Source organism: Amphiprion ocellaris, chromosome 4 (assembly GCF_022539595.1).
Source record: "Amphiprion ocellaris isolate individual 3 ecotype Okinawa chromosome 4, ASM2253959v1, whole genome shotgun sequence".
NCBI classification, from domain to species: domain Eukaryota; kingdom Metazoa; phylum Chordata; class Actinopteri; family Pomacentridae; genus Amphiprion; species Amphiprion ocellaris.
This window is the reverse complement of record NC_072769.1, coordinates 32,257,174-32,281,156: the sequence shown is the minus strand read 5'-3', so window position 1 is coordinate 32,281,156 and position 23,983 is coordinate 32,257,174. Positions and strand designations below refer to the sequence as shown.

General features: G+C 39.7%; 2 protein-coding genes across 4 annotated transcripts in view; both read left to right on the top strand.

Annotated features, from left to right (window-relative positions):
- The first annotated feature begins 5,647 nt into the window (after positions 1-5,647).
- The window catches only part of LOC111583395 (von Willebrand factor A domain-containing protein 7-like), a 31,691-nt gene continuing 13,355 nt past the window's right edge, over positions 5,648-23,983 (top strand). The window contains exon 1 of one of the 3 annotated variants that reach the window (XM_055010187.1): positions 5,648-5,713. In XM_055010187.1, coding sequence (XP_054866162.1) covers positions 5,703-5,713 — 11 coding nt within the window. In that variant the 5' untranslated portion in view covers positions 5,648-5,702. Of the gene's footprint in view, positions 5,714-20,581; positions 20,758-23,983 lie in introns of those variants that run through there. The other 2 variants (XM_055010186.1, XM_023292466.3) reach the window with 2 other exon arrangements.
- vwa11 (von Willebrand factor A domain containing 11) lies at positions 8,716-17,942 on the top strand. The gene is made up of 18 exons (XM_023292465.3): positions 8,716-8,779; positions 9,807-9,996; positions 10,195-10,331; positions 10,549-10,693; positions 10,789-10,882; positions 11,217-11,345; positions 11,829-12,015; positions 12,121-12,290; positions 12,926-13,038; positions 13,138-13,254; positions 13,339-13,512; positions 13,608-13,740; positions 13,839-13,991; positions 14,150-14,242; positions 14,504-14,775; positions 15,235-15,368; positions 17,096-17,255; positions 17,417-17,942. The coding sequence occupies exons 2-18, from the start codon at positions 9,814-9,816 to the stop codon at positions 17,795-17,797; spliced, it is 2,775 nt and encodes a 924-aa protein (XP_023148233.3). The 5' UTR covers positions 8,716-8,779; positions 9,807-9,813; the 3' UTR covers positions 17,798-17,942.

The window sequence follows — 23,983 nt, the reverse complement described above, 5'->3', positions numbered from 1 at the left end:
TTTCTAGTTCCACATCCATTTTTTCACCCCTTTCAGACATGCACTCCTTCCTGGTAATCTGATAACTGAATATATGGACTTCATCTCTGGATGTGCACCCTGGTCAGTTTTCAGTAAAAATTGTAATGGTAATTGTGCCAGCTCGGAACTAGTAAAATTATCTTCAACACAGCAAAAGTTTGTACTACACTCTGCTTTTTCAAATCAAATCAAATCAAACTTTATTTATATAGCACTTTTCATACAGTTAAAAAAGCAACGCAAAGTGCTTTACAACATTAAAAACATTAAAAAGAAGAAAACCCGTCCCTCCCTCCCTCCCTCCCTCCCTCCATATATACATATATGCACACAACTGCAGGAGCACGCACACGTACACATGTCCACACACACATACATACACAGATACACACACGCCCACAGACACACACTCCCACCACTGACAGTAGGGAGACATGGCATGGCACTAACGATTGTGGAAAACGCCTCCAATTGGGGTCGTCCACACTGGGAGGAGTCGCAGGCCATGACCACTGGGGGCGCTGGCACCCAGACCCACAGACCCCCCGACAGACAGGGGGACCCCTACACCGAGGTGGGGAGCCCCCCCAACCAGCTGGGCCGAGGGGACTCATGGACAGCACCCCCAGTGGGAGACCGGATACTGCCCCCAGCGTGGAGGACCCCCTGAGGAGAACACTGGAGTTAAATAACTAAAAATTTTAAAACTACAAGATAGAATAAAAGACCTATAACATAAGTAAAAAGGTGAAAGGTTAAAAAAAGTAAAAATACATACGAAAATAAATACAAAATGATAAGAACATAAAGATTTAAAAGGTTAGTTAAAAGCCTGATTAAAAAGGTGAGTCTTTAACCTTCTTTTAAAAATATCGACAGTCTCTGCAGTCCTGAGGTTCTCCGGCAGGCTGTTCCACAGGCGGGGGCCATAGTGGCTAAATGCCGCCTCACCGTGGGTTTTTGTCCTGGCTTGTGGTATGGATAAAAGGCCACTGCCAGAGGACCTCAGGATCCGCGAGGGCCGATATGTTAAAAGGAGATCAGATAAATAAGAAGGCGCAAGGCCGTTAAGACATTTAAAAACTAATAAAAGAACCTTAAAATCGATCCTGAAGTGGACGGGGAGCCAATGCAGCGACTTTAAAACTGGTGTAATGTGTTCCCGCCCTCTGGTCCTCGTCAGCACGCGTGCGGCTGAGTTTTGCAATAATTTTAGGAGCCTTTACTCTGAGTTTATTAAATATCTGCAGCATCAATAAGCAGAAGGATTCATATGTCCATTTCCAAAGCCCAGGGTAACAACAGTAACTTCATTAATGAAGTTAAAATAATAAATTGTCCCCAACATGGAGAGAGTATCAGTTAGGACCTAACAGCAAGTCACACTGGTCTTCTACTTCTGGTAAAATATTTTTTAGTGTTCAGAAAATCATCATACATAAACTTGGCTATTAGTTATTTGGACATGTTGCTAAGCTGTAAGTAGTTTATATTTAGTGTTTTCACGTGACCTCTGTCTGAATGGCAGAATGCTGTCACTTAAACAGATTTATGAAGCCAGTAATGTCATGTATCCCTTGTCCTATACGAGCTTTAGTGAATAATGAGGCTATGCACAGCTAAGAACTGCCTTGGTACTGAACACACAGAGATGAAACTGGTAAAAGCGCTTCTCTTTTTTTGACGATTGAAGACTAAAGTATTTTCAGTTCAGTTCGACACACTGTCTGTCATTGCTTCCTCCCATTCAGATTTTGGTCATCTCGCTGCTCCTTTCCCACACTCCATTGCTCTTTCATTTTTTTGTTCATCTTTTCCTTAGCCCATACCATCCGTCATTTTCACTTTAACTCAATTTTCTATGTTTTGCTGCCTTTGTCAGAGTCTTTCCGATCCCCAGTATGCTTCTCCCTCTATGTGTCAGCAACACCAACAACACCATGAATGGTCTTTCTGGGTAAAATGACAAAATCTGTCTAGAACCAAATTTGGCAAGATATGAAAATGTTGCAACACCTTAGCTGGAAGATATTTCAAGGAAATAAAGTGTGATACTGCAAGTCTTGACAAACTAAATGTAAGAAAGGGAATTTATGAGGAATTATGACACAGAGAAGGTCTTCTGAAAAACAAACACCCACACTGACACAAAAATGTCGATCATACACCATCACAGCTTGGACATTTTAAGGTTTTATTATATTTCAGAGGAGAATTTTTTAATTTGACTCTGGGTAGAGTCCTTCATACACTGCAGGTGACAAGAGTGGGATAAATAACTGGGTGTTAAGGAATGAAAACAAAAAATTTAAAAAAAGAGCTGTAACAGACAAAATGATGGAGGATAAAGCTGTAGAAAGACAAACTTGTGTTGCACTTAAGTTTCCATACGCTGTCATGACTTCTACAGCCATACTAACTGGGTGGAGCTGGACTACTCAGAGTCATATATCAACCTTATCCACCCAAACCTTACCCTGGAAAATCTGGCAGGTAAAGGTTTGTCAAAGGAGGACAAACATACACAGTATATATTTCTGTGGGTTGGGTAGACTGTCATGAAGTAGTCTCTGATTGGTTGGTGGGTGTGAAGTATTTCCGATTAATTGCTGTGATGCATGAATCTAATAACTAATGTAAATGAATAACAATTAAACTAAGCAAGTAACTGGGAGACAGAAAACCTTTCCTAGTTATGTAGGTTGAAGCATTTATTTCACAGTTGTTTGCATTTTGCTTCTCTAGATAAGGATACTGCCACCTGCAATGATCATCCCTGTCACAATTATCCTAATCTCATCCTGCCAAACATCTTGAATGTGAAGACACTCACATCAGTCTACATGGGAATCTTCTTTTCTGACAAACCTAAAGGTAGCATATCTCATTGCATAATCTGGCCTTCCTGATATAAAAACAGGTGAACTTCAATAATGAAGTCAACAGTTAATATGGATAAAATGGCATAACACGCTAGTTTATTGAAATCAAGTTCACTGACATCAGCATTAAATCAGATAACCAATTAACCAATCAACTGACCAATGTACTACATACAGAATAAACATATTCTTCCGAACAGAAAAACACCAGAAGCTTACAGGTCTTATATGGTGAAAATTCCCTATTTTTCTTCTCTGTTCCGTCCAGATTACAGATTTTACTCTGCCATTGTGTGAATTGGTTACAGCGCTGCCTGATAACTGCCCTTGCGATATGTCCCATTGCAAAACTTTCCAGTGGCACCTCTTAGATAACCTCACAGATGGAAATAGGATAGGGATTGAGAGCATTCCCCTGCGTCATAGTGAAGGAACTGTATCACACACCCTACTGAGGCCTCCCATTATCCATGCAAACAACAATTCTTCCTGCTGCTTGCAGTTTGTTGGGTTCATAGCTGTTGATAAAGTTGGCAATGTGGGTAGGTGCCATTATCTAAGTCATCATTCAGCTTGTTCTCCTGCTCTGATGCTGTCGCTGTCACAGTGACAGTGCAATAATTTGTTGTAATTTTGGATTGTTCTTTAAAAGAAAACGCGCCTTTTAGACTCACTGGCAGGTTTTGGGGTCCAAAGTGTTAACCTGTGGTTCACACCCTTGTAGCTTCTGAAAACATCCTAATTTATTTGAACTGGAGTAACAGCTCTTACGTAAATATGACTCTTTTTTTGATGTTTAAAGTGCCTCTGTGTCTGAGTGTCAAAAGGGAAAAAAAATTGTGATTAGAAATGTCACCATCTGCTGGAGAACAATAAGAAACGCTGTTCAAATGGCATCAGTAGAAATGGTTTTGTGCACACAAGGTCAAATATGTTCAAAGATCACTAACCAAGTTAGTCTGTAAAAACAGGGACTTAATTACCATTTAAAATCAATAATGTTACAATGAAGCCATTCATGAGACAAGGTGAACTTTAAGAGAAAATATAATTATTCAATTAATTCTTTAATATTGTTTAAGTACAGACACCTACTAATAGTTTATTACAGCTTTCAGGTATTGTCTCAAAAGTATCTCAATACCGCCTCCATCTGGTTTAAAGGAAGTGGTAGAAGAAATAATTGAGATTTCTTTCTTAAGATTCAGATTCATTGCAAGATCTTTCAAAGTCACGCATAGAAAACAGTCTCACAAGCAAACCAGGGAATTCAGGGAAGCAATTCATTATTACTGTTACATGGATATACAAATAGTGTTTTATGTCTAAAGTTCATGGACACAGAGCTGGTTTACATGGTCTTTACCCTTGGGGAGTTAAATCCAACAGTGCATCATATTTTGTCACCTTAAAACATGTTGTTTTTATGTTTAAAAGTTTTATGTTTAGAAATAAAATATATAATGTTCCCCCTTGGATAGTAAAAACAAGAATCATCTTCCACTAAATCCCATTTAAGATATGGGATATGAACATTGCATGCTTTACACAACTAAGGATTGCCTTGCCACTGAAGACATAGAGCCATCTTGTCAGCTAACTTCCAAAGAACTTAATGTAGAAAATAAGTCACTGTAATGCATGGAAGCTCATTCTATCATTTTTCCTATAGCTTTGTTTTTCCTTGTTTTAATTAAAGAGGTGTTCTTTTGACCATTTTTTGGGCCTCTTTGTTCTTTGATGATGAGATTTTCAATTCCAAAGTATTTCTAAATTCATCACCGCTCTGCCTGTTGTGATGATCACAGTTAATTTGTTAACCTGTATTCTTTCATTCACAGTCTGTTATTTGTCATGTCATTGTTTTTTATACTTTCTTTGTAGCAGTAGTTTATCAATAAATGTTGTATGTGTATTAATCTGTATTTCTTTGTTTGGGAAATGAAGGTCAATGGGATCAGAATTTAGGACTTCTGATTATAAGACTGATCAGTGCAAATAGATTTCATACACCGATGAATAATCAAACTGAAATATTCCTGATAAAGGTTTCTCACATGCTCTAATTTAAAAAGATCTGAGTGGTGCCTGATTGTAAACAAGTGCAACATTTAATCATAAAGTGTCTTTCAGCCTCTGATCCTGCCAAGTAGTCTCCTTTTTGGGGAACCCACTGAGACATAAAGTCAACCCCCAAAAGCACAGCAATTGGAGGTCTCTGTCAACCAGTCTTGCTTCTTGGGAGATTCCTCATCTGCTCCTGCAGCTGAGAAGGTCGCCAACGCATCGTCTGTTCCTGCACAAACAAACGTCAAGTCCAGGGCCCTGCCAAAGTCTGCTGGTGCTTCCCCTGGTCCAGAGACTGCTCCAGTCAGCCGATGTTACCCTAGCTGCAGCGTCTGTGCTCCCGGTTGGGCCCTGTTAGTATCTGGCCGTGTCTCGTAGATGCTGCTGGTCTCCAGAAGAGCTCCACTTTCAAATGAGTCAGTCCGCATCAGTCAGAGTCTGCAGACATCACCCAAGATCCAGAGTTAGAGACTGCAGATGTCACCTTAGATCCCACAGCTATTTTCCATGACTTCTGCCTCCGCCCAAGCCACCGTTACACTCCCTGTTTTTTGTCTGCTTTCTCACTTGTGTGATTATCTGCTGAGCCCTAATCTGCTTCATCTATGTGTGATTGTCCTCCCCTCCTAGCGTTCATATATGCATTCTTTTCCTCGTGTTCTTTGCCAGTTTGTCTTGTGCCATCTTGCCAGCATCGCAGCCTGTTTCTGGGTGTGATCTACCAAGTGTCACATGTGTGCAAGGTTAGTGAGATTTCTATTTCTATATTGATTGCTTTTATTTATTTATTCATGCTTTAGTTATCCTTTTGGTTTTTGGCATTTACTTTTGCTCCTCATGCTTTAGTTTTATCCTGATTGTGGCCTGTTGTTTTGGAAACAGTGTGGATTAAAGTTTGCCTTTTATTAAGTTTTACTTCTGTTGACAGTGCCTGCATTTTGGGTCCTTTACTCACTGTTTCCCTGATATCCTGATGCTCTTTTTTCACACTCCATTGTTCCTTTATCTTCTGTTTATCTTTCCCTCACCTCATTCCATCCTGCAGTTTCACTTGAATTCAATTTTCAGCTTTCCAGTATATTTACTCTATGTCCTACTGCACATTCTTTCCTCCCACACAACACTTTGGATCAGTAAATCTGGGAAGGAAACAGGATGAGTTTACTTTGGCTGCATGATTATTGTGATTTTTAAGGCAGGCCATTATGCTCTTTTCCAAGGAATGCTGTGGTAAACTACACCTTTTGGGTTTTATGTCCTGACTGGATACATAGTTAGCAGATTTACAACATAAAAAAATGTCACAGGGAGTTAGCTGGAGTGATTATCGAATATTAAGTGACTTATGTCTGAATGGCAGGATGTCGTCACTTTAATGGGTTGATGTTGCCAGTAATGTTACATATTCCATGTCTTTAGTGGCAAACAAGGCTATTCACAGCTATGAATTGCCTCAGCAATGAACACACAGAGATAAAACTGACCAAAGCTGTTCTCTTTTTTGACTACCGAAGACTGAAGTGTTTCTAGTTCAGTTCCAAGACTACTTTTGTCACTCCTTTTCACCCATTCCTCATTTTGTCATTTGCTGTTTTCTCAGACTTCATTGCTCTTTCATTTTCTGTTATCGCATCCCTCACTTCCGCAATAACTTAAGTTTCAACACATCTCACTCACTGCCCTTTCCAGCCTCTTTACAACCCATAGTATGATTACGCTCAGCCTCACTGCACATTCTTTCCTCCCTCAGAGAACTTTGGACCAGGAGATCTGGGGAGGAGACGGGGTGAGGGTCATTTGGCTGCATGGTCATTGTGATTTTCAAGGCAGGGCAATAACCTCTTTTTCTAGGAATGTTGTAGGAAACCACATCTTACAGGGTTTATGTTCTGACTGGATACATGGTGGGAACAAGACACACCCAGGCACCTTAAAGAATGCTCAAATGTCCAACATCATAAGTAGAGTTTCCAAACAGTGTGTGGCTGCACTACCAGTCAAAAGTTTGGACACATCTTCTCATTCAATATTTATTTGTATCATTTTCAACATTGTATAATAATACTGAAGATTGAACCTATTTTGCTTACAACATAATTTGATATGGATTCTTTTATAGTTTTGATGTCTTCAGCATTAATCTATAACGTATAAAATAATTAAATAAAAACCATTGAATGAGAAGGTGTGTCCAAACTTTTGACTGGTAGTGTGTGTGTCAGCTACACCTACATCACCTTGAATGTGCTTTCAAGGTGAAATGACAAAATCTGTCTGTAATCAAATTTGGTAAGCCAGGAAAACACGGCAACAAGTTAGCTTGAAGACATTTCAAGACAATAAAATGTAGTAGTGTAGTACTGTAATGTAAGAAAGACAGTTTGAGGAATTATGACACATCAAGAAAGTCTTCCGCAAAACAAACAAACACACTGACACAAAAATGTTCATTATATGCCAATATACGTTTAAATAAAAGTATCTGGCAGTAAATATTAGGAGAATGCTGGATTCATTTCTGAGTGACAGCAATGAAATGGAAACGCATGTAAAGGTATATTCTACAATTTCAACAATTGCATTTAGCAGACACTTTTATCCAAAGCGATGTACATCTGAGAGCAGATCCAACACAAGCAAGGATCTGATCAGGTGAAAACAACCTGGATAATTGTTTAATGACAATAGGACCTTGGTGTCAACAGGCAGCACGGGCGGTAATAGTTTTTTTTTGTCTTTTTTTTCTTTTGTCTGTCAAGTGCAAAAGTCTTCAGTGAAGAGCTGGGTCTTTAGTCTTTTCCTAAAGACTGAGAGGGATTCTGCAGATTGAACAGAGCTTGGTAACTTGTTCCACCACCGGGGAACCACAGAGGAGAAGAGTCTAGTTATCAACCTTGGGTCCTGTTGTGGTGGTTGTATCAGGAACCTTTTGTTCGTGAAGTGGAAGGGGGTGTAGACCTGAATGAGAGAGTTCAGGTAGGAGGGAGCTGTTTTCATTGTAGTTTTGAATGCACGTGTCAGAGTTTTGAATTTGATGTGTGCAGCAACTGGAAGCCAGTGAAGCGATCTGAACAGCGGGGTGATGTGCTGTTTTTGACCAGTTGAACACCAGACGTGCTGTTACATTCTAGATCATCTGCAGAGGTTTGACCATACATGCAGGGAGGCCTCCTAGTGAGAAGTTGCAGGAGTCAATGCGTGATATTACTCAAGCTTATACCAAGAGTTGTGTTGCATGTTCAGACAGGAAGGGTCTGATCTTCCTGATGTTGTACAGGTTTTAATTCAGTTTGTATGATTTGTGTGAATGGACAATTAAATAGATATTAACAATTCACTCATCAATAGCCTTATATAAAGTAGGTGAACAGCTTCCTTCGTTATCAATATTACATAAAGCATTTAGAGTCCTTACCCTCCCCTTCTCCAACCTAAGAGGTGAGAAAAACAGCTATCTATGACGTTATATCTTAACTTGCCACACCTTTATTTGAACCTTGCAGTGTGTTCATTTTTGAGATTCATCAACTCATTCTTTATTTCAATATGTGTCATAGACCAATATTACGACAAAGTGTGCAGTGTTGTCAAGGTGTAATCATGGATAAATGTAATTATGACTTTATGATCATATTGATAGCCAAGTTTTTATGAGGGAAATCGTTAAATCAGCTTGCAGTTGCATTTGTCCACATCCACGTCCCCACCCTCCAATACAGACAAAGTGCTGTATATATTCAACAGTGGTGGGACTGCAGGTCACACTTCTCTAGGAGCCACTGGAGTCATCACAGCTGGGAAACATTAAGGTATGATTGCATTTCAGAGTATAACTTTATTCATTTTAATGAATATCATTTTTCTTTCAAAATACTGATTGAATTTTTTGGTGTTTCTCATCCAACCTAATTAAGATGCATGTTATTTTTCTTGGCTTTTTCATAATGATGAAATTCTTACAACATAATGATTCTGAGTGTATGATAAGCACGATATTTTATGAGATGATGAATTCTTCACGGAAATGTAATCAGTATGTATTAAAAGCTTTCTTTTTTCCCTTTTACATTGTTATCAGCGGACTAAAGACAAACATATTAGTGATATTACTATTAAATGTAACGCTCATTAATTTTGTTTTAAGCAGCTGTTTTAATTGATAAATCATTGCTTTATAACTGTTGTCTATAATGGCTTTTTATGCGCTATTTACACAATTCACTGTCATTGACAAATATGTGTGAACAGCATATAAATGACAAAAAGCTTAACAATATGGGAGTGGCATAACAGCACAAAGTACAGTTACAGTTGCAGTCTTCCTGGCCAACATTAAAAGAAATGAATTACCTCATTGTGTACCTTTAATGAATCTGGTATGAACCCCAATAGGCACAGTAGTGGGCTCAGAAGGAGTTGCTGCCCGATTACTAGACCAATCTGTCTACATACATCCTGCCAAAACAACTTCATTCATTTACATTCTAACTGTGTGTTTCTAACCATTGAGGAACTTAGAATACAAACTCTCATTTTGTGTGAAAACACCAGAAAGGGAAAGACAAAGCTTGCAAACTCTTATGTGTGTTATATATTGTTGGTAATGTATTGTCTTTTTTCCCTCACCTTTTTCTTTAGTGATCATTTCTCATTTTTATTACTGATCTTAAAGGGTTAGATGTTCTTATTCAGATGTGTCTTTTTGTATATCTTCCATGAACATTTGTCAGTATATAAGGATACATATTTGGAAGCAACTGAGCCAATTAAATTTTGCTGAATGCTATTTAACAAACGTGACAGCAGATAACATAAATGATGTCTTTTTCTCTGCAGACTGACCATGACTTCGTTGCTGGGCATAGCCCTGCTGGCCTGGACTCTTTCAGGCCCTACTGTGGCCTTTGTCCCTATTGGAGGTGGGGCGTCCACTCATATCAGCATTACAGGGACAGCTTTATTGCAAAAAGTGAAGGAGACATGTCAGGCAGTGGCTGAAGCAAGTGGTTATGAGTTCAAACCCACGGTAAGGTGGAAGATAAAAAATGTGCAAGACAATACAAAATAGTGAACTATGACTTTCACCATGTCTAATACTCCCTGATTTGTCTCCATTTTTTTTTTTTTTTTATACATTCGTGAGTTTTAAGTCAGCCTGGCTGCACTTTCGTACTACCTATCTTGTCTGTTACTATAATTGTGAATTCTCATCTTTTTCCTCCAGGGTTCCTCTCCTGAGGAGCTGGTCCAGGCCTGTCTTGGTCCCACAGCAACAGGAGATGTTTCTGGTGCCAAGTTTTACTCTGCTCTTCAAGAGATCTACATGCAGAATGGACTGGTCGACCGTGACTTTGTCAACAGGTAAAGCAGGAGGAAATCCAAACTATATATATATATTGAGTTCATCATAAAATGTCAAAATGCCTTGAGTGTCTGCCATGTGATTGGCTGATTAGACATTTCAGTTAAGAAACAGTTGAATAGATGTAGCTAAATAATAAAGAGAGAACAATGACTGTATATATGTATGTATGATAAAGCTATATGATTTGCTCTTACATGTGAAATATTCTGTCAGTGCCCCACATCACTTCAGCTCTGAGGCCTTCCTGGAGGGACGCAGTCTAATCACACAGGGCATGGCCGCCATCAAGGCTAACATTCGTAAGGAGAACTTTCAGGCTGCCAGAGAGACTCTTGGTAGAGTCCTTCATACACTACAGGTGAGAAAAGTGGGATAAACAAGTGGAGTTAAAAAAGACAGAATGATGAAGGTTAAGATATGTACAAGGAAGATTTGCATATCATGTGTTTCCAGGACTTCTACAGCCACAGTAACTGGGTGGAGCTGGACAACACAGAGCCATACATCAACCTTATACGCCCAGACCTTCCCCTGGAAAACTTGGCAGGTAAGTGTGTGTCATTGCCATCCACAAAGATGGACAAACATACAAAGTGTATATTTCTGTGGGTTGGGTGAAGTGTGATAAAGTAGACAACACTGTCTTGGAGCTTATCTATAGATCAAAGAGCAGAGATTGCGTTATGCTATGTGCATGGATTCTGTTTGGTTAGTGGATGTGAAGTATTTCCAATTAATTGCTGGGATACATGAATCTAATCACTGATGTAAATGAATAACAAAAAAACTAAGCAAGAAACTCAGAGGCATCTTTCAAAAGTTTTCCTAGTTTTGCAGGTTGTAACATTTATTTCACAGTTGTTTGCCTTTTGCTTTTCTAGATAAGGATACGGCCACCTGCAGTGACTGTGCCAGTGGAACATGTCCTAATCCGATCCTCCCCAACATCCTGAAAGAGAAGAAACTCACATCAGGCTACATGGGAATTTTCTCTTCTGACAAACCTAAAGGTAACATATGTGATAATCTAGCCTCTCTGATATAAAAACAGGTGAACTTCAATAATGAAGCCAACAGTGAGTGTAGGTCAAATGACGTAACAGGCTATATTATTGAAACCAGGTTCACTAACATCATTTTTAAATCAGGTTAAAAACTGGTGGTCAGTCTCGTTTTTGGCTGCAGAAAAAACATTAGGATTCATGGTTTGCAACTGAATTTTGTAAAAACAGTTCTCTACTGTTGAAATGTGTCTGCATTTTTTACAGTAATTTATTATGGTGACAATATAATATGTCACTCAATAGACTTGAGAGATGCTGTAGGTGAGACTGGCTGTTGCCCTTGTTTTCAGTCTGTATGCCAGCCAGCTGCCATCTGACTGTAGCTTTATATTTATTAGACCAATATGAGAAAGTGTCAATTTTTCCCATCTGATTCTCAGCAACAGCTGTAGATGGCAGTATGAAATCCAGTTTGATCTCTTTTGCCAGGTAAATGCAGCCACGGAGGTGCGTCTGACCTCACTAGCACAGCAGTTCCTCGAGGAGGTATCAGCAAAGATGAACGTCGCTCAGACAATGTGGCCCTCCACAATGCTGCTGTGAATGTAGCCACAGCTGCCAGCCTGGAGCTGCTGCAAGACATCCGCTTGGCTGCAGGGGATAATGACTTTCTGAGGTACGACGGCCACATCTGAAAAGTATATCTCTACCTTGTGCATGAGGAAATATTCTGAAAGTTCTATTGGAGAGTAAAAAATAAACACCTTGTGCTTTTTCACAGAATGATGGGAATTGCCCGCTCTTCTGTCCTGTCCTTTGTTATTGACACCACCGGCAGTATGAGTGATGACATTGATGAAGCCAGAGCGGTCGTTTATGAAATCATTGACAGCAAAAAAGGAACACAGGATGAGCCTTCCGAATACATCTTGGTGCCCTTCAATGACCCCAGTATGATTTCTTTCATCTTGTGTTAGGAGACCATATTTGGTGTGAGATTAATGCTTGGTGGTTTACTATTTCAAGATGTAATGCCAGAGAACTAACTGTGTTGCATATGAGGTCACTTCAAAATGTTCTATGCCTCACCCAAAAACAAGAGGTGTAGCTCCAGTTTTGGGGCATAACTGTATACTATAAAGTCTTATATCACCATCCACAAAACTCAAATGTTTGAAGCAATCAAATAAAAAACGAGCAGAAAGCTTTGAGCTGACATGCTGTTGCTCCGTAAAAATGTGTCCATCCACACAGCATCTTTCTGTTTTGTAAAGTGAAATCCCCCTTGATTGGTCGCCATTTTCAGAGTGATGATGAAGTCATCCATACTGTTGAGTATCTGTAGGCTCAAGATGTGATCTTCCCCTGTGAAGGGGTTAGCAAAGTTTGAACATCAGTGGAGCAATTACATTTAAGTTCAAAGAAACTATGGAGAAAAATAATGCAAGAACAGTCTTCTCCTATTACATTGTCTGTTGAGACTGAGAAATTTTGAATTACCCTCATACACTAAATATACACATGAAAAAAAGAAGTTATCTGAAATACTTTCTTGGCATTTAGCTCATTTTTGTGCTTACATGTAGGTTTTGGACCTTTGATTAGGACAACAGACCCCAATAAGATGAAAAGTGAAATCTCTAAGCTCACAGCAAATGATGGTGGTGATACCCCTGAGATGTGCCTGTCAGGACTTCAGGTACTATAATGAATTATGAGACCTTGAAATTGTAGCTATGATTGTTATTTATTTTTTTGTTATGGATCCTTTAAAGTTTGCAGTCTTCTATTTATCCAGCTGGCTCTCACTGGTGCCCCTGCCTCGTCCCACATCTATGTTTTCACTGATGCAATAGCCAAAGATATCGATCTCAAGGACACTATTGTTGCTCTCATCAGAAGCACCAAGTCAACGGTAAATGCTGATGATCAACGTTTGCTCACTCTACTTTGGTGTAGAGATTGGTGGTATAAACTCTCCATTAACTGATCCTGACAGGTGTCATTCTTTATGACCGGAGCCAGCAGCAGGCGCCGCCGTTCTCTTCGAGCTGCATCCTTTAATGATTACAAAGATTTAGCTCTTGCCTCTGGGGGGCAGGCCATCCAGGTATCCAAGAAACAGCTGCCTCAGGCCACGGATGTTATTCTTGACACCTCGACCTCAGCTCTGGTAAGATTCTTCAGGTTGAAAAATATGTTTTATTTGAAGCATGTACCAGGCCTCAAATTAGTTAATCCATTACGCTCTTTGTTCATTTCTCCCAGGTGACAGTTCTTCAGCGAGCAAGGAATCCTGGAAAGCAAGAGACATTCCCCTTCACATTGGATCAATCTTTGAAAAACATTACCATCTACATCACAGGAACATCCATTACTTTCACGCTGACCAACCCTGACGGTAACATCCCAATGTAGTGCAGTGGAGACTTGTTTTGTGCCTGTTTTCTTGTTGAGTACATCAATGTGATGACTGAGGACTCATGAAAAACCTTCCAGGTATGACCCAGAATCAGGACCAGGCCAGTGGTCAACTTGCGACCATCCAGACAGTGGGCAATCTGAGGAGAATTCGACTTAACTCTGAGAAACACACTGGAGCATGGAAGATCCAAATCAACTCCAACCAACCATACACGCTCAAAGTCACAGGTCAGATATTGTATGTTTGTTCATTACATAGAGTATGCTCTTTAGTTGCAAGTGTCAGAATTCTCTAACAAAATGAATTTTATAGATGCTGTTGCACTAACAGGGTCAATGAGTTTTTGCTGTCTATCTGTACTCATTTTAAATGTTTGTGTTTTCAGGCCAGAGTACAATTGCCTTCATCTATAACTTTGTGGAAAGCTTCAAGGGACCCCACCCAGGTTACGCAGTACTCAATGGGCGTCCACAAGCAGGTATGGGAACTGCAATAAAGCAGTTTTATTGTTTCGAAGAAGTATTAGGTCTCCAGTTGTGCTTGGATGACTTGTGGTGTGAGAAATCAGAGAAATCATGTCAAAACACATAAATGACTCATTTGCTTCATAATTGTTTAGCCCATACAGAGATCATCTTTAAAGGCGCTGTAGTTCGTATTTACACATTACCAACTGATCATTAAGTTTTCTTCTTGTTCATCTCCCTACCTTCTTTGTTTCCTTAATGTGGAACCCCAGGTCAGCCAGCCTCCCTGATGCTCTCAGTAATGGGTAGGAAAGGTCCATCTTCATTGAGTATTGGAGAGGTCAGCCTTGTAATGGTGTCCGGTCCTGAAGCTGTTACCAGTGGCACAATGACTGACATGGGCAACGGAGACATCCTGGTGACTGTCAACACAGTACCTGAGGGGGAATTTGTGGTGATTCTGAAAGGAACTGACAAAGTGTCCAACAGCCACTTTCAGAGGCAGTCAACCACCCAGATGTCTGTCTCTAAAGTGAATATTCAGGTCCGTCTTTTTGCTTCCTCTTCACATACTTTGACACAGCTTTTGTTTGACTGTACAGAGACCAAGATGAATTCCATTGAATTGTATTGATATAGTGCCATTTTACAGCATATGTCATCAAAAAGCACGTCACACAGTGAGGTGAAGACCTTACAAATGTTAAATAGAGAACCCAACAATCCAAAGTGTCCTTTGGATTCCCTTTGAATTAATAACATCCCCTTTACCAAGAAGAACAAAAGAAAAAAAAAGAAAAAGAAAAAAACTTCGTCAGTACCAGGTTTCGGGAGGATGGCCATCTGCCTTAACTTTTTGGGGTGAAGGTGATAAAAAAAAGATGAAGGAGAAGGAATATACAATTCCAGTTTATTAAAGATGTAATAAATTTACATATGCAAGAACACTGAATTGTTTCAGAGTACAAGGATGATATCAGTCTTCCTTACTTGCTTCTCCTAGATGGTGGTTGACAGCAGCTTGGAGCCAGAAAAAGCCTTCAAGCTCCCCTTTAGTGTGATGACCCAGGGATCAAGTGGTTCATACTCCATCAGTGCCAGAAATGACAGAAACTTCCCCATGTCTTACCCAAACAGGTGAGAGGAAGCAGCTATAAACGATTCCCTAGGTTAGCGTCACCAAAGGCATGGTTTCACATTTGGGAAGATGCGTTGCTTAGATTTCTCACAGGAAGTTAGACGAGAAGATCAATTCCAGTTTCATGTCTGTGCAGCAGGTTGGTTTCGTGAAACACAAATCAGGCCTAGTTTCAGTCTAATGGTAACATAATCTGTCACCTACTGTAAAGTTGTATCTCATTTCTTCAACCTATTCAAAAACTGAAAGGTAGTACAACTAATGGACTATCTCTTTGCTCTGAGCATTAGACAAAAACTGGATATTTCAGAAAGGTACTGGTTGTGGCCTAGGAAAAAAATCTGGCACATGGCTCTCTGAGAAACAGCAATTAGTCTTTTCTACACTTACATTTTTGAAGAGTCAACCAACAAGGTGTGACATGTTAATAAGTGACCTCTAAATAAAAGGCTAATTCTTTCTGTTATTTAATCAAGATGCATATTATTGAGATGTTACCTCTTGTTTTTTTGCTAAGCTAAGCAGCCATTATAAATACCATACAGCTTTAGAATTGGTACTGAACAAGCATATTTCCCAGTATTCATATTTGCTTGAAGCTTGGGGCAAAGTCACAACAGGGGTGGTGTAGCAGCATGTGCAACCTCACCTGCTAGTTAGAGTAAAGGTTAGTGTGTTGCATGTTACTACTCCACCCAAAGGCAGTCATCAAACTGCAGGGCATCCAGGTGGAGATTGACCTCTCTTAGTCTCACACAGCCAGACTTATCGCCACAGTGCTGTGGAGAATGCCCTTGTAACACTTTATTATTCTACTATTGAAGAAAAACATTCTGGCTTGTTTGCATTTCTTTAAACCAAATATAACTGTCTTGAGTGATGCTTAGCCCAGGTTGCAGGGATGGTGCCACTGCAAAATACAGTTGAGAGTAACTTGTTTTGATGAAACATTTGTATGAAAAGAGGTGGTCACTGTGAATAAAATGGCTAATTCACCAAAAGAACCAAGTACACCGGCTTTATTGCACAATCTAAATCTTGGGCAAAACTGCAGCTGTTTCACATAATCAAGGGGATTTTGAGATACAAAAGGAAAGAGTAGAAAACTGTGTGAATTGCAGAAATTGGGGGATTATATCTGAAGTTTACATTCAGTGAGTCATACTAGGCTCCTGTTTTTAAGACATGAACTACCATAAAAACATGGTTTTGACAGTTCGGTATTCTTTTATGGTCTATTCTTTTATTCTATTTTTAGCTATCATAAGAATCATGGATCTTGCATCAAATCAGGCATTTACTGATGCATGATCAAAGCACAAAGGTAATCAATCTTTGATTCACTTTAATAAAGATACTGGCATGTATGTTATTTTTGCCATCACCATCAAATCGTAGCAACACAATATCACAAACTTCACCTAATTTACCTCAATTTTCTGAAATAAAAAAACAAACTTTCTTGATGCCCGCTGTTGTAAAACCAGAAAACCAAAGCTAACCCTCTGTGGTCCTGAAAGCAGGCTGGAGCATTAGCTGCTTTTCACCTATTTGCTCTTATATTCTTATTCTCATTAGTAAATGGTGCATTTCTTATTTTTGAGCATGACAATGCAAAAAAAAGTGAGCCCCTTAAGTTACTCAACCTTAAGTGCTACATCTTTAAAATTCCATCACAAATGTAGTTCATGTAACTTTAAAGTGTATTTTTCTCGTCTCTTGACAGCCTCACCTTGACAACTGGAGAGTACACTAATGCCACGCTGACTATTACGCCACCTGACAGCACACAGTCAGGCACCGATACCACTCTGACTATTGAAGCCAAGTCAACCAAAGGTGCTGACTCCAATTATGCCGTTCTGAGACTGTCTGTTGTCACCAAGGTAATTATACATATCTTTAATTACACCTAGTCGGACATGACTAAATAGAGACCTTTGGAATGCAGCCACAAAGACTGTGATGAGTGCAGATGTATTACGATGTTGATATTTTTTTGTCACAGAGGCACTATTTCCCCATGTTTGTTCTTTTCTTTGTCCAGATTACAGATTTTACTCCACCATTGTGTAACTTAGTTACAGTGCTGCCTGATGACTGCCCTGCTGATCTGTCCCAGTGCAAACCTTTCCATTGGCAGCTCTCAGCGAATCTCACAGATGGAAATGGAACCGGGATTGAGAGCATTACCCTGCGTCAGGGTGAAGGAACCTTATCATACACCCCACTGAGCGCTCCTATCATCCAGGCAGACTACAACTCTTCCTGCTGCTCGCAGGTTGTTGAGTTCGTAGCTGTCGATAAAGTTGGCAACGTGGGCAGGTGCTATTATGAAATTGATCATTCAGCTGGTCCTCCTGCTCTGACGTTGTCGCTGCCGCTGTGGCTGTGCCTGCTGGTATCTGTCTTCATAGTGAGGCCTTAAAGAGCTTTTGGTTGGATTGTTCTGTATCTTATATCTGTGCTCTGCAACTACGGTAAATTATTCAAAACAATGTGCCTCTTTGTTATGCTCAATGAATGATGAATGCATACCTGTCCAAAATAAAAATTAAACTTGAAAAAAGTCACTTGTATTGCATGAGTGAGCTTTATTCTAGTGTTTCCCACACATCTCAGTTTTGCACACAAAAATAATCTGGTTTGGATACTCTTTGGTTGCTTGCCAATCGGTGGGAGAAGAAATCCAAATTTAATCCTTAAAATACAAACTACAAATCGTGTTTTCAGGGGAGCTCATGGACACTAACTAGTTTTGTACATGAGGAACTGAAAACTCAAAGTGTGAGAATCTACACTTGCCATGAGCCAGATGCTGCTGTTATTATCATCAAGGGTGTCCCACTGCTTGCTGGTCTTGAAAGTCTAGCAAGAGAATGCTGCCTACTCCTCGGATTAACATATGCCCTAAATCTGGAGTATCCACCTAAACTCTTAAAGACATTTGAGGTCGTCCAAAGACTTTTGTTGGACTAGACTCGCTGCGCCTAAAACCAACAGCCAAATCCATGACACTCAAAAACAAGCTTCTTGCCTAAACTGGTCCACCCATCAACGGATTGAGTTCCTGTTCAGCAATGTCATACTTTTGTTGTTGTTGTTCTTGTTTTGTTGTTGATTGATGTTATAATGATGCTGATGTTTCAAAGAGAGCTGTGGAGCTCAATGGACAGCACCTACTAACAAGGTAATTGTTCCTTTGTTAATTGTCCTTGTAGGCAGGTGGAGTTTCTGATCAATGCTTTCACTGTGAAGATTTTATGAGTTCCAGGTCAGACTTTGTATTCTCTAAATTGTTGAAATGTTCTACTAGCATTTTAAAATCATAAACTTTGTTTTGTAATCATGCCCTTGGGTATATTTACATATGCTAAAAACACTCAGGTGTTCTGTTCAGCACTTTAAGATCAGGTCACAGGTTACTTTGATCTATTTCAGTTTTAAAAAGAAAATTGTATGCGAACGGTTAAGAACTGTGAAGTTGCAGAAAATGCTTTTGATAAATGTTGGACACAAGCACATCGCTTTCTTCAATGTACCAGATTTTATTAGTTTTTTCTTACTAGTTTTATAAAGTACTTTAGACTTTCAAAACATGCAACAGAATTTTTATTTAAAATCAGTAAGATTGAATGTATGAATACATCCAATTCAATTTCTTAAATATACATAGAAATTTTACTTTATTTAATTAAGTATGATGTCGTTAACAACTTACTGTTTAAGTTAGTTAAACTAATTTTTTTTGGCTTTTTCTTCAAGGCTATACTAAAATTTTTTAACTCAATAAAATACATATGTTTGAGTTTTTCTAAATAAAAAAAACAAGAAGTTCACTAAACTACTAAAAAATGCTTGGAAAATGTTGCCTCATTTTTTTGAACAGGATCTAAACAACAGCTTTTACAGTGTACTCTGTTTAAACACAGCCTGCAGTTCAGCCCAGTTTACCCAAATAATTCCTGGAAACGAAATAGCATATAATAAATAAGTGCAAAGACAGAAGGGAAGTTGAAAATCAGATGATTCCTTCTGTTTTTAGTGTCTGGCTCTCATGAATGATGCAATTGTTCTTTAAAAGAAAACGCACCTTTTAGACTCACTGGCAGGTTTTGGGGTCCAAAGCGTTAACCTGTGGTTCACACCCTCGTGGTCTCTGAAAACATCCTAATTTATTTGAACTGGAGTAACAGCTCTTAAATATAACTCTTTTTTTTATGTTTAAAGTGCCTCTGTGCCTGGTTGTTAAAAGGAGAAAAAAAACTGTGATTAGAAATGTCACCATCTGCTGGAGAACAATAAGAAAAGCTGTTCAAATACCATCAGTAGAAATGGTTTTGTGCACACAAGGTCAAAGATGTTCAAAGATCACGAACCAAGTTAGTCCGTAAAAACAGGGACTTAATTACCATTTAAAATCAACAATGTTACAATGAAGCCATTCATGTGACAAGGTCACAGATAATATAAATATTCAATTAATTCTTCAATTTTTTTTTAAGTACAGACACCTCCTATTGTTTATTAAAGCTTTCGGGTATTGTCTCAAAAGTATCTCAATACCTCCTCCATCTGGTTTGAAGGAAGCGGTAGAGGAAATATTTGAGATTTCATTAAGATTAAGATTCAGATTGGTTGCAAGATCTTTCAAAGTCACACATAGAAAACAGTCTCACAAGCAAACCAGGGAATTCAGTCTCGTAGATGCTGCTGGTCTCCAGAAGAGCTCCACTTCCAAATGAGTCAGTCAGCTCCTGCTGTTAATGTGCAGATTACATATTTCCTGTTTTATTTTGGCATTTCCTGACATTAGTTTGTACTCACCCTCTGTCTCAGGTGTCTTTACACTCCCAGATTTTTGTCTGTTTTCCCACCTGTGTGATTATCTGCCCCTCCCTGAGCGGCAGATAATCACACAGCTCTTTCCAGCTCCAGAGTCTGCAGACGTCACCCTAGATCCAGAGTTAGAGTCTGCAGACATCACCCTAGATCCAGAGTTAGAGTCTGCAGATGTCACCCTAGATCCAGAGTTAGAGTCTGCAGACATCACCCTAGATCCAGAGGTCTGCAGATGTCACCCTGGTTCTAGAATCTGCAGTCGTCGCTCCAGCTCCAGTGTCTGCAGACGTCACCCCAGCTTCCACAGTTATTATTCACATGACTTCTGCCTCCGTCCAAGCTACTTCCTGTTTTTTGTCTGCCTTCTCACTTGTGTGATTGTCTGCTGAGCCCTAATCTGCTTCATCTATGTGTGACTTTCCTCCCCTCCTCGCGTTCATATATGCATTCTTTTCCTCGTGTTCTTTGCCAGTTTGTCTTGTGCCATCTTGCCAGCATCGCAGCCTGTTTCTGGGTGTGATCTTCCAAGTGTCACATGTGTGCAAGGTTAGTGAGATTTGTATTTCTATACTGATTGCTTTTATTTATTCATGCTTTAGTTATCCTTTTGGTTTTTGGCATTTACTTTTGCTCCTCATGCTTTAGTTTTATCCTGATTGTGGCCTGTTGTTTTGGAAACAGCATGGATTAAAGTTTGCCTTTTATTAATTTTACTTCTGTTGACAGTGTCTGCATTTTGGGTCCTTTACTCACTGTTTCCCTGATATCCTGATGCTCTTTTTTTTTTTTTTTTACATACAGTTGTTCCTTTATCTTCTGTTTATCTTTCCCTTAGCTCATTCCATCCCACTTGAACTCAATTTTCAGCTTTCCAGTATATTTACTCTATGTCTTAATGCACATTCTTTCCTCCCACACAGCACTTTGGATCAGTAAATCTGGGAAGGAGACAGGATGAGTTTACTTTGGCTGCATGATTTTTGTGATTTTTAAGGCAGGCCATTATGCTCTTTTCCAAGGAATGCTGTGGTAAACTACACCTTTTGGGTTTTATGTCCTGACTGGATACATAGTTGGCAGATTTACAACATATAAAATTGTCACAAGGAGTTAGCTGGAGTGATTATCGAATATTAAGTGACTTATGTCCGAATGGCAGGATGTCGTCACTTTAATGGGTTGATGTTGCCAGTAATGTTACATATTCCATGTCTTTAGTGGAAAACAAGGCTATTCACAGCTATGAATTGCCTCGGCAATGAACACACAGAGATAAAACTGACCAAAACCGTTTTCTTTTTTGACTACCAAAGACTGAAGTGTTTCTAGTTCAGTTCCAAGACTACTTTTGTCACTCCTTTTCACCTATTCCTCATTTTGTCATTTGCTGTTTTCTCAGACATCATTGCTCTTTCATTTTCTGTTATCGCATCCCTCACTTCCGCAATAACTTAAGTATCAACACATGCCACTCGCTGTTCTTTCCAACCCACAGTATGAGTACTCTCAGCACATTCTTTCCTCCCTCAGAGAACTTTGGACCAGGAGATCTGGGGAGGAGACGGGGTGAGGGTCATTTGGCTGCATGGTCATTGTGATTTTCAAGGCAGGGCAATAACCTCTTTTTCCAGGAATGTTGTAGGAAACTACATCTTCCAGAGTTTATGTTCTGACTGGATACATGGTGGGAACAAGACACACCCAGGCACCTTAAAGAATGCTCAAATGTCCAACATCATAAGTAGAGTTTCCTAACAGTGTGCAGCTGCACTACCAGTCAAAAGTTTGGACACATCTTCTCATTCAATATTTATTTGTATCATTTTCAACATTGTATATTAATACTGAAGGTTGAACCTTTTTTGGTTACAACATAATTCGATATGGATTCTTTTATATTTTTGATGTCTTCTGTATTAATCTACAATGTATAAAATAATTAAATAAAAACCACTGAATGAGAAGGTGTGTCCAGACTTTTAAGTGGTAGTGTGTGTGTCACACTAGGTGAGATTAGAAGTATACCAGCAGTATATTTGTTATCCACTGTTAAAAAGAATGGAGTGCAGCTTTGGTTTGATTTAAAAGATATTTTATTTCTAAAACCAAGATACAAAATAATAAAAACATAAAATGGAAGTCCCAAGATTAAAAGATGCTCAAAAAAAAAAAAAAAAAAGCCCCAATAATAAGAAAAAAAGGAAGTCACTTAAGGTCCGTGGGCAACGTTGTGCTCGTTCTACGGCACCGTCGGGCCTCCACACAACTCGGTTTTGTTCCTGGGCGTCCCTCCCGTCCCGCTCCTGCGTTGTCCCGGTCCACTGGGTGCGGCTCGCCCCGTCCTCCTCACGTCTGCAAAGCTCCAAAAAAGGAAGGAGGGCACCGCAGCCTCAGTAACCAACCACGCAAGCAAAGCAAAACCACACACACACACCAGCGTGGGCTCAGGCTTGACAGCTCTCCTTCACTTAACTGTTAGCGAGCGTTGTGTCAAGCCTCTGTGGTCGATCCGTTACTCTCGTGTCCTGGAGGGCTCCCGACTGTCCCGTCCCGTCCCGTCCCAGCGTCTGTGCTGCCCGTTCCTTGTGCTTCCCCTGGCCCTCCTCGTCCTGTTGTACCTGCCTCAGCTATATATAGTCAGCGCTGCTCTGCCAGCTGCGCACCTTGGAGAATCAAGTTCAGTCAGCACCAGCTGTCAGTTATTGCCTTAATTGCGTTCCACGGAAGTTCATGCAGATAAAAATATTTTTAAAAAACCCCACTAAAACCACACAAAAACACACTACATTTCACACATTAAAACCACAAACTGTATAAAAATCAAGGCACAAATTAAACTGGCACTGTACATGTCAGCTTCACCTACATCACCTTGAATGTTCTTTCAAGGTGAAATGACAAAATCTGTCTGTAATCAAATTTGGCAAGACAGGAAAACATGGCAGCAAGTTAGCTTGAAGACATTTCAAAACAATAACATGTAGTACCGGAAGTCTTGACAAATTCAATCTAAGAAAGACAGTTTGAGGAACTATGACACATCAAGAAAGTCTTCCGCAAAACAAACAACCACACTGACACAAAAATGTGGATTATATGCCAATATACGTTTAATAAAAGTATCTGGCAGTAAATATGAGGAGAATGCTGGGTTCTGTTGTGGGTGACAGCAATGAAATGGAAACACATGTAAAGGTATATTCTACAATTTCAACAATTGCATTTAGCAGACACTTTTATCCAAAGCGATGTACATCTGAGAGCAGATCCAACACAAGCAAGGATCTGATCAGGTGAAAACAACCTGGATAATTGTTTAATGACAATAGGACCTTGGTGTCAACAGGCAGCGCAGGTGGTAATAGTTTTTTTCTTGTCTTTTTTTTCTTTTGTCTGTCAAGTGCAAAAGTCTTCAGTGAAGAGCTGGGTCTTTAGTCTTTTCTTAAAGACTGAGAGGGATTCTGCAGATTGAACAGAGCGTGGTAACTCGTTCCACCACCGGGGAACCACAGAGGAGAAGAGTCTAGTTATCAAACTTGGGTCCTGTTGTGGTGGTTGTATCAGGAACCTTTTGTTCGTGAAGTGGAAGGGGGTGTAGACCTGAATGAGAGAGTTCAGGTAGGAGGGAGCTGTTTTCATTGTAGTTTTGAATGCACATGTCAGAGTTTTGAATTTGATGTGTGCAGCAACTGGAAGCCAGTGAAGCGATCTGAACAGCGGGGTGATGTGCTGTTTTTGACCAGTTGAACACCAGATGTCCTGCTTCATTCTA